The 13,492-nt window shown below is 48.1% G+C and overlaps 1 protein-coding gene across 1 annotated transcript; it reads right to left on the reverse strand.

Annotated features, from left to right (window-relative positions):
* Positions 1–3,538: 3,538 nt before the first annotated feature.
* LOC149345777 (uncharacterized) lies at positions 3,539–13,076 on the reverse strand. Its single transcript, XM_089585287.1, has 2 exons — positions 11,221–13,076; positions 3,539–3,842 (listed from the first exon to the last, which is right to left on the reverse strand). Exons 1-2 carry the CDS (start codon positions 13,074–13,076, stop codon positions 3,539–3,541), a joined length of 2,160 nt encoding a protein of 719 aa, XP_089441413.1.
* Between the last annotated feature and the right edge of the window lie 416 nt (positions 13,077–13,492).

Below are 13,492 nucleotides of genomic sequence, written 5' to 3' on the forward strand. Positions count from 1 at the left end.
GTGACAAACTTGCAGAAACTACATTTGCTACAAAAAAGAGCTGTACGTTACATAGCTGATGTCCATTATACATACTCCACAAAACCACTTTTTCCAAAATATGAAATTCTTCCTGTGTTTTGTTTTTATAATTACAGGTTGATGTTGTGCTACAAAGGTTTTGTGAAGTTTGGCATTGATTACATAACTCATCTGGCAAAACTCCAAGAAAACATTGAAGAAGCGTAGCTTGTTGGGCCAGTTGGTGCATGGTATGTAGAAAACCAGCGAAAAAGACGCATTCACAAGGAGGAGAAGTACACAGGACAATGCTGGAAGAAAACACAAATATTCGTCAGACCTGACATAAAGAAATGTGGTTTGTACACACCCCGAGAACCTCCTATGATGAACAATCTCTATCTTATACATTACCTTCGCTGTTAAACTTACTAGACCGACAAAATTTTGATCCCTCCAGAAACCGAAACTGTCGCATTAAATGTTTTTGTCAACTTCTTCATTTGCAAGACTAAACCATGCCTTCCTATTCGCCTAATTTTGTTCACTAATGTTGCTTATGTGTGTTGATTTATCTGTATTACCTTTTGTTGCTTCTCCGATTGATTGCCGTCTTGCTTCATTCTGTATTACCCGTTGCTTTGTGATATTTTTTCATTTTTGTGTAAGACTGGCCGTCATCCTGCTGTCATGCCAACTAACAAGGGGTCGGGACCTCGTCAAGCTGCTCGAGCTTTTAGTCCCGTACTCCTCCTTTTCTAAGGAAATAAAATGATTGATTGATTGATTGATTGATTGATTGACATGTGTATATATGCTCCCGATTTTGCAATAAACCGTCTGTTGAAAGTTAGCGCTTGTCTGTGTCTCCTCGCTTGTCCAGTCTTCTCGTGTGCGCTATTTGTTTGCCTTAAGTATGTCTTACCAACATGCCCAAGCCTCATCTCTTCTGAAGTGTACAGTCTTTGTCAAAAGTAACCAGGCTGCACGTTTTTCTTCTCAGTCGTATATTAAAGCTATTGTGCCAGCCCTCAATCTCTAAATCTCTGTATGGTAAGAGGAACTCCTGTTCTCACCTTCAAAGGACTTTTTGATCTTTATGGAAGCCGTGAGGCTTCCATAAATACGAATGAGAAGCAAATCATGGAGCCGCCACTCTAAAGAAAGTCTCAGCACGCCTGTGAATTTATATTGGAGAGAAACAAAGGAAGAATATAGATTAATTGCGATTGTTTGTGCTATCATAACGAGTGCCATGAAGTAAAACTGTCGAAGTCATCTCCTGACCCATATACAGCTAATCACTATATCCCATTCCGTCGGGAGGACATTCAGCCTGACGTTACTGAAAAGGAAAATGAAACTTCGGAAGAACCGAGGTAAGCAGTTGGCTTTTTTTCTCCCCCAAATGTGACTCACAACTCCCTGATTTCCTTCCGAAAGGCTCAGTGATTTATTTTGTGCGTTTACATTGGCAGCCAAGTGGTGATGTAAAAAAAGGGGGATACTCAGGTGATAATGCCACAACAAACAGCGCGACTAACTAATACTGAATAGTCAAATTTTTAACTATTACTGTTAGCCTCATTAGTTGTGGAGAGGCGTGTAGCCCACAGTAAGTAGTATCAAGTTGTATCGGCTCAGTTGGGGCTGGTAGGGAATTTATTTTAGGAACTCAGAGCTGCTGCCCGTAGCTTGACCTAGGCGAGCGAGCGCACCAGAACGTCCCCCGCGACGACGACGAGGCAACCGACCCGTCCACTGTGCGTTTGTATCCGCTATGCACCCCGGACAATTCCCCGCCGTGGGTGTGTGCCATTAAGCCTGAGGACATCATCATCATCTTCGGGCAGCATTGGTAACATCAGGATTGAAGAGTTCGAAGGAGGCTCCGACTGGTCGTGCTGGCTCGAACGTCTCCAGTTCATATTCGAGGCCAATGACGTTACTGCTCCGGCGAAGTAGCGGGCACTGCTCCTATGCTAATGCGGTGAGCACCCATACGGAATCATCAGCGCTTTGCCACTACCCAAACATCTCGAGGAGGAGGGACACGACGAGCTGGTTCGACATCTGAACCGTCACTTGGACAACAAGAAATCAGAGCTCGCTGGACGCCACAAATTCGACAAGCTTGACCAACTGCCGTCCGACACTATTTCGCAATACGCCACGGAGCTTAAGCGACTCGCCAAGGAACGCAACTTTGGCGCAAAGCACTGGATCTGCTACTGCGGCGGCTGACACGTCATGATCTACTTCGATATGCTCCATATAGGCGCAGGACACGCGGTGCTCAGGCGTCGTCTAGCAGCCGGCAATGGCTAGCGGGACGGGGACAGGAGATCCGGCTAGGTGGCCTAGCAGTAAGAAAGCGAGCACTAAGGCAGCATTCCGACTAACGCTCCTGAAAACTAGCCCGCGTGCGACCAACCATTTCAGAACATGATCAAGAAGAACAGCGCGAAAAGACAAGGACCACAGGAAGATACACAAAGACAAGCGCTGCTTTGTGTATCTTCCTGTGGTCCTTGTCTTTTCGCGCTGTTCTTCTTGATCATGGCATACCAACTCGCCCAAGCATCAGTCCTAACGAGCTTCATTTCAGAACCATTTGTCTAAACTACGTGAGCCCCTAAACGCCCCGACATTTGTCATTACACGGACCTTAAGGCCTCTCTCGTAAAAAACAAGGCTGAATACCACATCAATGAAGCATTTTGATCAAAATCTTCCCTCACACACACGACTCGGTATCATCTCCCAAACCCTAATCTGTAAACTAATTTTCAAAAGCTTACCTCAAACATTCCTTTCAACATCACTTCTCTAAATCACACATCGCTGCTCAGTTACCACTTCCACTCGAATAAATCTCAAAAAGAACATCGGCTGGCATTCCCGATGAATTTGAGCCCGAACATAACCTTCATCCTGACGGCGAACTGAAGCCAAACCTCTGAGTAAGTACCAAGCGCACTTCCGAAATGTTCCTTCTGAGTGCTGCCCGTCTCCGTGTTCCCTCTGCGAACCCTTCGCAAGCTGCTGCGCCGGGTCAACATGCGTGCCGACGATGGTTGGCACGGGGTTCGTGCCGTCGAGGTGATGGTTGTGTGTGTCCGAGAGATCCTTTAACTAAAGATCAGGGGACGCGCGTCAATAAAAGAGCCCTCGTTACCGCCGCTTAACAGTCCGTGGCTTAGGGCCTTCGTTCTCTGTGTTTGAATGAACGCTACCGCACGACTCCGGGACCAAGAGCCCTGCCGTTCTGCCCATCGAACCAGCCGAAGGGCGCAGGCCACTCGAAAACGTCGACGGGATGTTCCCGTCCTGGAATGTGCCACACTTTCCCTGCATTCCATTTAGTGCTTTCACCTATTCTCGACAAACAGATAGGTTACAATTTTTTGTTTGCTTGCTCAGTTATCACTTACCGTGCACTGCACGAAGATATTATTAACATGGAACGTAACTAGCGCCGTTGGGTACACGAACTGTAATATATCGACACTCGTGCTCAAGTTTCACGCTTTAACTTTTAGCGATCCGGGACTGCAATGACAGAGTCTCTGATGTCCCCGAAGGTCAGGTAACGCCTAACTCTGCTCCAGCACTGTTCGTCGAGGTCGTCCAGTTGCAGGCGCCTCTCCGCCCTTGAGTCGCACACAACCCGCTCCCTGACGACGCCGGCCAGGCGCATGAAGTCGTGCAGACCCTCCAAGCTGTTCACAGCTTCCCGCAGGAGGACGGCAGCGTCCGGTTGGCTGACAGACGCCACTTCGACGACCTTCCTCGGGAGAGCAGGATGTCGGGCGATCAGCTCCAGAGACTGCGCACACTCCCTGTCGCGCGCAAAAAAAAAAAGAAATTAGAGCAAAGCTTATTTGGGATCAGTTAAGCGTCCATTTCTCAGCATCATGTGCGGTGAGCGAATAGACGCGATCACTACACCGGAAAAAGGGCCCCGTGCTTGACTTGAACTAGTTGAAGTCTACGTTCTGTAGCTTGAAAGAAGGCCAGAACTTGAAATTCTTGTTTAATCGCCTGCACTTTAGAAGATGGGGAGTGGTATATCAGGTCCCCTTCTCATGCGGTGCCATGTACATTGGCCAAACTAGCAAGTGTGTCAATAGGCGTCTCATGGAGCATGAGAACACAAGAAAAAATGATCGCCTTTCTCACACAAGCGCCCACTACAGGAACTGCCTTGAGAGCACGAGAAAGATTACGCAAAAAGGAAAGCAAAAGGTGACAGTCTACCTTTCGATGCGAGGAGTGCAAATACCTTCCTGATTACAAGAACACGCGCATCCTGTTCCGACACAGCGATAAACTAACACGCGAGGTAACGGAGGCCTTCTATATTCACCGCAAGTGTACGATGTGTATCAGCAGCCCTTCCATTGCATTATCGGAAAGGGAATTGAGTTATCTGACCTTCCACGTGCCTTCCAGATAACTTCTGTTCTCTTCATAAGTGTTTTGATGTTTGTATATATACACGTTTCGTTCTTCAATAAAAACCAGTTGATAGTCAGCGCTTGTTTGTGTCATTCTTTCGTCTCGTGTCCCGTTCTTGTTGCGCTGTGAGCAAAATCATGAAAATCTGGTGCCGCACTCTTTGCATTGGCGTTGTCAGGCTTGCTTTGCTGACACCATCATCTTTCCTCATACCTGGAGCAACGCTTAAGGATTTTTAAGCGCGTAAGATTAGGGTGGTGGGATTCGAACACAATGTGTCTAATGCTGGTCCGCCGCATATAAGAAGAGCGATATTGAGATGGAGGAGCATCACACTGATTGTGAAAACCTTTGTCCTTTCCTTGGTATTTTGATGTCACCTGACATCTTCTGCAAAAGAAAGTCAACACAACTATAAATTTTTGCACAAAAGAGAAAAGCTTTCCCTGCTTGCATAAATATGCAAGCTTGGCTGCTCGAGCTAGCTGGTAATTCATGACAGGTAAAATACGCAGTCTTTGCTTCATCCCCTTGTCAAAGTTGCGCTGCGTATTTTAGCTGTCGTGGAGAAAGAGTCGTGATTACACGCTGACCATAATTATCAGTTATTCATTATACGGACACTAAGAGTGATTACTAAGACTAGCTTGATTAGGGTCCCAAGTGTCCAAAGTTTGTCATCTTTACTGATAACGGAGCTCCAGTGAGCCAGGAAATTGCGCGAAATTGAGAGATCGGTTAACAGCCATCGAGAGAACCAGTAAGTGCGCCTGGTCACGCGAATTCTTCGCCGGCCATGATTGGCTCATTAAATACACGACGGAGCAGGGATGCTGTGATGCGAGCATCCGAAGCGTCGCCTGCCTCACTCGCCAATGCGCAGTCGGCTTTCGTGAGGCCCTCGTGGTTACCACGCAGAGAAGCGCGTACCATGCACACGCCCTCAGGGTCGTTGACTCTCCTCGCAAGTACTAATGCCCGCATTGGTACGACGGGTGAGAAATTCGGATTCATGGGAGGGCAGCATGATGGTGTCGTGTGTTCAAGCATGTACCAAAGAAAGCCGTTTTCATCGGGGTTTTCGGAAAGCGGCTTTGTTTTCAGTTGTTTTCACTTATCGCCTCGACAAATAGTCCCTGTGAATGATTTTTAAAAACTGCAGCCCCTATTTCGAGCAGGAAATCTCTGACAGCGTTACTTAAGAGTTACTTATCAGCTTAGCATACCTTATTGTTTATTAGCTCATTGTTTACTAGCGTAGCTAAGCGTACCTTAGTGCACCTTATCATGCGAGCGTACCATATAGGTGGGGCGATCAGTTTAAGAAATCGGCGAGGACAAGGTGGTCGCAGCTGGTGCAGTACAGGCTTAATTGGAGGTCAGTGAGAAAGGTCTTTTGTCTTGCATCGTACATGGTTAGGCGTATAATTATATTGACGACGATGAAAGGCCGCATTGAATGAAGGCCTACAAATGGAGGCGCACTTCGGGCTGGCTTAAAACAAAAACACGGGAACTTAGAGACTGTTCATTATATGCAAGTGCGATTCGACCCCAGAAAGCGCCCACAAGCTTCGCCGCGCATGAGCCCCCAGTAATTGACAGCATACGTAGTACATTGTGACTGGCTGAAGCAAATGTGAACTCGACTGGCCACTGAGCGACAGCGGGAGAAAATTCCAGACCTGGCACGGCACAACGGTCGCTACGTAGATAAACGACGCGATATTCCATTTCTCCAATGTTAAAAGGAACATGTTATCCAAATTCATCCACTTACAGGGTCTGTTCTGAAAGTAGTAGGACTCATTTTTTTTCATAAAATTTATTCAAGAGAATAGTACAAACGATTAGAATTCTTCAAAGTAGCACCCTTCCGCACCTACACGCTGCTGCCCATGAGTTTTCCAGTTTTCGTATGCCTCCAGGAACGCCTGGACCAGAATGCTGTTTAGGTCCCTCGTCACGGCCTGTTGAACCGCCTCTACCGATCCGCGATGTTTCCCTTTGAGCGTCGATTTTATTCTCGAGAATAGAAAAAAGTCTGGCGGGGCCAAGGCGGGGCTGTAGGGGGCCTGAGGCAGCGTTGCCGCCATGTGCTGGGCAAAAACTCGGGGTCCTCATTCACATGATCAAGATTCTAGCAGATCGCTTTCCGGTCGGCCTTTTGCTCCTCTGACAACACTCCGGCACCAACTTCGCGCACACTTTCCTCATGGCTAAGTTTTCTGTCACGATCTCAAAACCTTGGGTTTGAGGAAAACTCAAGTCATCAACAGTAGTTCTGATACTCATCCTACGATAACTGCTCAGTAAATGTTTCACTTGCTACACATTTTCGTTGGTCTTGCTGGTCGAAGGGCGTCCGGAGCGATCGTCGTCTTCCACTCTTTCCTAACCTTCTCGGAACAACTTGTGCCACTCAAAAAACGTCTGATCTATCCATGGCAGCGTCACCGTAGGCCTCCTTAATCATGTCGTAAGTCTCTTTGCCCGTTTTACCAAAATTTACACAAAATTTCATCGCGTATTGCTGATCCGGTAAACGCTCCATAATTCTGCGTGACGAGACGTTTCGACAGGGGTTCACAGTACAAGCGACCTGCTCTCTTCAAAGGCCGAGAGCCGACTGCCGATTTTCCCCAGAATTCCCAATATCCCCCCCTTCAACGATCCTGCACGCGCAGACCGCCTCTCGTCCGCCCGTTCGCCCAGGAAAAAACCAGTCCTACTGCTTTAAGAACAGACCCTGTAGTACAGCATAACAGAGTACTTTTTCCTTCGTAAAAAATAGTTCTTTTTCTCTACAGATAACGCCCATGAGACATCACCAACTTCAGTGCAGAATTAGCAATACAGTATGATAAAGTTAGCAAAATGACCGTTCCTCTTTCAGAAGACGGGCCAGGATTACGCATCCCCTGTGCGTTAATCTCTTTCCACGTTCCTGCCTCGTTTGCGCCGTTTCAAGTACGATATTCCCAAGGCTCTAGAAAGAGTGATTCCTTTAATACAGAAGCTACACGTACTACAGCGCGGTCTGTCCCGGCCTCGGCTCCTGCGTTTCGGTATAGATATAAACGTGTTCTATTCGATGTCAGTAAGCGTTGATGAACCCCAACTCTTAAAAGGCTACGCCCAGGTGATAGAAGTTATTCCGGAGACATCGAACAGGGCGCCATCCTTAGTTCTCTTTTTTTCCCCTTCATCGCTTTCCTCACAGCGCGCTTTAGGTGTTCGGCATGCAGGGAGTCAGTTACTGCGCCATTTAATTCCCAAGTCCAGTTTTCAGTTTTCAGAATTTAGGAAGCATGAGCGAGCTCTTTGCACTGACGCCATCTACACTCAGTTTTCACCGGTCGGTCCGAGACAACGCTGCTCGAAGTATTTCTGTCAGTCGACAATAGAGGGCACGCCACATCCCATTGTGTTTCGGATGTGGCCGTTCGTTGAAGAGCGCGGTCGATTGTTGCGTTCGGACATCGGGAACGCCAGTGTCTCAGCGCGCCTATGATGCGGTCAAGCCTGATGAGACCGCTGAATACACCGCTTCTTTTCATGGCGACTGCTCAAAATGGAAACGAGCAGACTATAGTGGCGACTATAGCGGTATAGTGGCGACATCTGCAAGCATGGCCAGAAAACAGTCGCCATAACTGCTGACGTATAGGGAGGCGCGCCGCAATACTGTCACGCCCGTTCGCGAGAACATGATTGTGCTAACTGCATTCAGCAGGTCACGCATCGCTGAAAAGAACTAATACAGAAATTCAATGTGAAGACACCTTGAGCAATACTGTCAACAAACTCAAATAAGGAGTTTGTTTACGATTATCCGGTCCTGCTTTAGTCGAGAATCTCGACGACCGAAGGTAAATGCCATTTCCTTTTTTTAAATCACGCAGTTCATTAATTGCCTCATCATCATCATGAAGCTAACTACACTCCAATGCAGGACAAAAGGCTCTCCCACTGACAGGAACCCGGTCCTGTGCCAGCTGCGGCTATTTTATTTTAGCAAACTTCCTAACCTCACCCGCCAACCTGACCTTCTGCCATCCGCTGCTATGCTTGCTTGCTTTCGGAATACAGTCCCTTACCCTTAACGACCATTAGCTACATTGTCTCATCACAGGACCTACCCAAGGCCATTTCTTCATTTCGGACATCGACTCACTTGCGGGGATAGTGTGGCCGCAGATGGCACTGGGCAGGGCCAATTGGAGAGTTATGGTAGACGCCTTTGACCAGAAGTGGGCCTAGACAGGCGGATGATGATTATGATGATGACGATGACATGGACTCACATTTGTTCCCTAACTCTGCTCCCTTCTTTTCACTTAACATTATATCATCATTTTTCTTTCCGTTGCGCGCAGCGCTGTCATCAGTTTAAGTGTGTTTGTTTGTTGGGTGTAATGGCACATAGGCAGCTAAGGATATCATGCGTCAAGCACAAAGCATAGGAAAAGTTTTTAACGGGATTTGATAGAGGCGGAAAGTGGTCGGATCGGTGGTGAAGGCCTAAAAAGTTTTTGCTACCAAGCAGTAACAGAGGAAACGAAATTTATAAATGGCTAATGGTAAAAGCTTTAAAGAAGGTCAGGAGCCTCAGCGGCTATCCTTGTGGGGCAAGGGTCTTCGGGCTCGGAACCAATCAAATAAAAAAACTCATCTTTTTTCTCAGTAATGAGAAAGTGGCAGAGGTGCATCAGGCAAAGCACTGGGTGATGATTTATATTCTTTCAAGAAAACCTGCTTCTGTTAAAAATCTAATAACACAAGACATGTCCAGAGTTGCATTATCACATAAGAGCAGTGCTGGATGAAAAGGGGTGCATTGGTTATCAAACGGAGGAAAGCACTTTCTCCTTAGCCTTTCGAGTTTCTAGCATCAACAGAAATTGTGATTGACAGTGAGTTCAATCATTGTCTAGTAATTTGTCTAGTACGCCAAGGTTTTGGCACGTCTCTTCAAACGGCAAAACCAGTGCCCGGGTTGCTTGCGGTAACTTGTTAGGGTTCTAGATGGGCATTTTACAGCGATGGGGTAACATACTATATGCTTCTGCAGAGAACGGATTTTTAGAATGTACGAGCACGTGAGCATGTCCGTTCTGTCTGCAAGTGAAGGTTCGTTGGTTTCCACATACACACTGTTTACGGGTCATGTCCTGCACGCACCGATAGAAAGACGCAAGCCTAAGCTACTTGTATGTCTGGACACATAGGATATTGAAATGTGGTCACGGGTGCCAGTGTTTTGTGCAGTGTGTAGCGTCAGCAGTGCAGGCCAGAGCAGGAAAGCATAATCCCATTGGACTAAGGGAGTAATTACTCATTGGCATCCACCCGAGCGCAGCCATACTGCTACAAAGGAAAGCTATACAGCTTTTTCAGAAACTTCGTAGTTAAAGAAAAATTCGTCCTGGTCCGGGGTCGACCCCGGACCAGGACGAATTTTTTTTTAACTACGAAGTTTCTGAAAAAGCTGTATAGCTTTCCTTTGTAGCCGTATGGCTGCGCTCGGGTGGATGCCAATGAGTAATTACTCCCTTATTACAAATCTACACCACCTTGGGGGATTCCCCTAAACATTTGACCAATCCCTTTGGACACGTCGGCTGCTTTCGCAACGCACCTAGACCAACGAAATATCAGCAGGGGCGACGTCGGTGAATGCTCGTTATTTTTTATGGGTGCAGCACACCTGGTTTGTCCAAAGAAAACGATCCCCAAATGCCGCGTCCTAAAACGTTTCTAGTATCTCTTTTTTTGGGATAAAAATTTATGCGCACTCCCTGCATTGCTCATGAACATCGCTGCAGTCCTTTCCTTTCTTGTTTTTTTTATTAAACGCCTAATGATGAAAAAAGATTCGGTGGACGCGCGTGCGTGGCACTTTTGCCGTTTTTACCTAGCGTATGTTCGTTAATGAATCTAGTTGTTATTCTGCGCTTCCTCTCCCCAAGTCTACTTTCGTTTCCTGGGTCTCTAATGCGGCGTTTCCAGTAATTACGATTCGATGCGCTTCGCACTACAGGGTAGTTTTTACTGAGCATCGTTCTGCAAAGCGTCAGTGCACCCTTAACGAAAATTGAAGAGCCTCAATTCTTCCCACGCTTTGTGTGCTTTCGTGCACCTCCTGCGGTTCGAATCTCCTGAAGGTTGGAGGAGCCTTCGTCTTAGTTAAAGGAATTGGTGAGCGCTAAAAACCACGGAAAAAGGACTAGCGTGGTTTTTAGCGCTCACCAATTCCTTTAAGTATGTATTTCCAACTAGCCCCAGTAGTAGCTCTTTTGACTTCGTCTTAGGAAACTTCAGACTTTTTCGGACCCTTCAGGAGCTCCCGTTACCTGCCAGATTAGGAGCTGAAATTCGACAAAAACATTTGTTGGGCAAGTTGGTGTTTTTGATGATCCATAACTACAGCGCAAACGACAGGACAGAGATGAAGAAGGGGCACCACACAGCGCTGACTCACAACTAAAGTTTTATTGGATGCCAGCAAGTATAAATACCTCCTTGGCGGCCAGAAAAGAAAGCAGTCCACACTTACATGCGTGACTGACATACTAGTGTACCAGTCACGTGCCACCAAGCAAATCATATGCGCGAGAATACAATATAATCAGTGAGCATGCACTTGTCAATATTCGCAATCAAGGTATCGTCTTTCTTTTTCTGACAACGCGACAGATGAAGCACTGATGCATTATTCCGAGAGCCTACCTTTTAAGTGAGCTGAAAGCAGCTTACCTGTCATTTCGAGCGCCAGCGACGAACCGAGCCGCACGTGTCAAGAGGCCTGAGTTGCGTGCAGCGGTAGTGGAGACGGCCAGCCAGTCCCTGGCCATGTCGCTGTTGACACCCCAGTGAAGGGTGAAGCTGATGAGCGTGTAGTTGTCCGCCAGCCCGGCTGACAGCGCCCGAAGGAACGTGGCGGCGCAGCTGGTTCTCTCGGGTATGAAGTGGACCGTGTGCAGGCGCCGGCTCGACCTGACCACACTCGCCAGAAGCTCGACGTCCTCCAGGTGCATGCACACGGCCCTCAGCCGCAGTTCTTCCAGGCTCGTGTTTCGGGACAGCGAGAGCACGATGCCTCTCCAGCGCTCGGTCCGGGCGTCCGAGAAGAAGTTGTGGCACCACGATATTAAATGCAGCTCTCTCAGCGTGGTCGTCGTTTCGATGTAACGAGCGATGGCTGAGCAGTGGCTGTCCTCCAATACGGCCGTCCAGATGTCCAGGTGCGCGGACGTAACGTGAGAGAATGATGACAAGCGTTGCAGAGCTCGTGAAAACTTGTCTTCTGTCCCGCTGCGGAGGCACGCCGAGAACTGTGAATATCCAGAGCATTGGCAAAAGTAGAACACGCAACAAACGCGGCAGTTTGCGGTAAGCACTTGCTCTCCTGGGGTGATGTCGTTCAGGGTTTCGTAAATTTCACACAAACGGTCACTGTCTGTCGTATCCAGCTCAACAGTCACCTTTTGTACACTTCGCTTTGTTGGCAGCAGTGTCAGAAATTGTCGCCATAGCTCCGGTTGAAACATCCGGTGCGGAAATCTAACTGTTCTTATTGTGTCGTTCTTACCCAGCGCCACGAGCAAGCCGGCCATTCCTCGCTCAGTTTCAGTATCGCTCAAGGCTGAAACAAGGCTGAGGCCACGAATGACATCGTTCTCTGCTAATATCTTCGTCAAAAGCTGCACGCTCCTCTTTTCAAAAAGAAAGCCCGTGAGGCATACGTCGCAAAGCCGCTTATTCGTTAGCAAGCTCTCCAGAATGGACAGCAGCGAATCATGAGCTTGCCCGCTAGATGCCACAATATTCAGCGTCGTTAATGTAGAGCAGTTCTTCAAATATTCTGCAAAAGCTACCCGGGAACTGTCGTTGGCGAACGAATCGTGCAGCGAGAGCTCTTTCAGTGTAGAGTTCGTGCGGAGTGCGGTCAAAAATTTTTCAGCGTCCTGGGCTTTCATGCGCAACTCTGGGATCTTGAGAACAGTCAGTGACGTCGTGGTCGCGAGAAGCGCCGTTAGAACATCCATGAATGGCTCCGAACATTCCTCGGCTGCCGTGCACTCGAATTCCTCCAGACTCTCCAGAGAAGTTATGAGGTCACAAAGCATCGTGTGCGTTTGAAACCGAGGAAATCGGAACTTGAGATATTTCACAGAGGACTGCTCCTTAAGGCAACGACAGAGAACCGCTTCATACTCTCGCAGCCGGTACGGTCCCACTTCGAGGGCCGTGACACAGCGGTGTGTCTTCAGCAGCCAGTAGACGAGTGTTGCGGTCTCGTGCAGCTGGTCCTGCCAGGTATCCACGGGGTGCGGCCCGTCGAAGCTCGCCAGACGCAGCTCCCAGCTGACAGTGGGCAGTTCGCGCAGCTCCAAGTGGGCCTGGCTGAGAAATTCGTTCCAAGCGGCCAGGTACCGGACAATCTCGCATGTGCGCCCGTCGGCCGCGGTACATGGCGACCGGAAATGGACGGTTGTGCCCGAGAATCGTGCAGTGGCGCCTTCTACGTTGGTCAGACGGTGACCAGGCCATTCGTCCAGCATCATCGCAGTAGCTGATGCAGCGGCTCTGGCGGGTAGCCCGTCGTCCATGATTACAGCCGGACGCCGAGATGTTACCCGCTTTGTTTCTGAGAAGATCAAGGTGACAATAAAACAAGTTGTGCAAACCACAACAAGGACGGCGAAGCGGATAAAGAAAGAGCCTGTATTAGCGTAGGAACTAAGGTAAATTAGGTTTCTCTTATCATAAAGCATAAAAAACGATTCATCGCTGTTCCGCATATGCGCCGTTTTGTCAACCAATGGTCGCGTTTACAGGGTGAACGTGCATAAGGAACTTGTATGGACCTCGAGGCATTAAAAAATTCAGAGGGGGCACTTTGCTGACCTAAAGTTCACTGAGAGGAAAGCCTTTAGCGCGGTGTTGCTGCTTGTGTCACCGATGTGTGGGTAAGGTGTTATGTACACAATTTTTTGTCAATCTTAAATGCTGGAGACGTTGGAGG

The sequence above is a fragment of the Amblyomma mixtum genome, chromosome 4 (assembly GCF_055824585.1).
Source record: "Amblyomma mixtum isolate Tamu chromosome 4, ASM5582458v1, whole genome shotgun sequence".
Taxonomy (NCBI): domain Eukaryota; kingdom Metazoa; phylum Arthropoda; class Arachnida; order Ixodida; family Ixodidae; genus Amblyomma; species Amblyomma mixtum.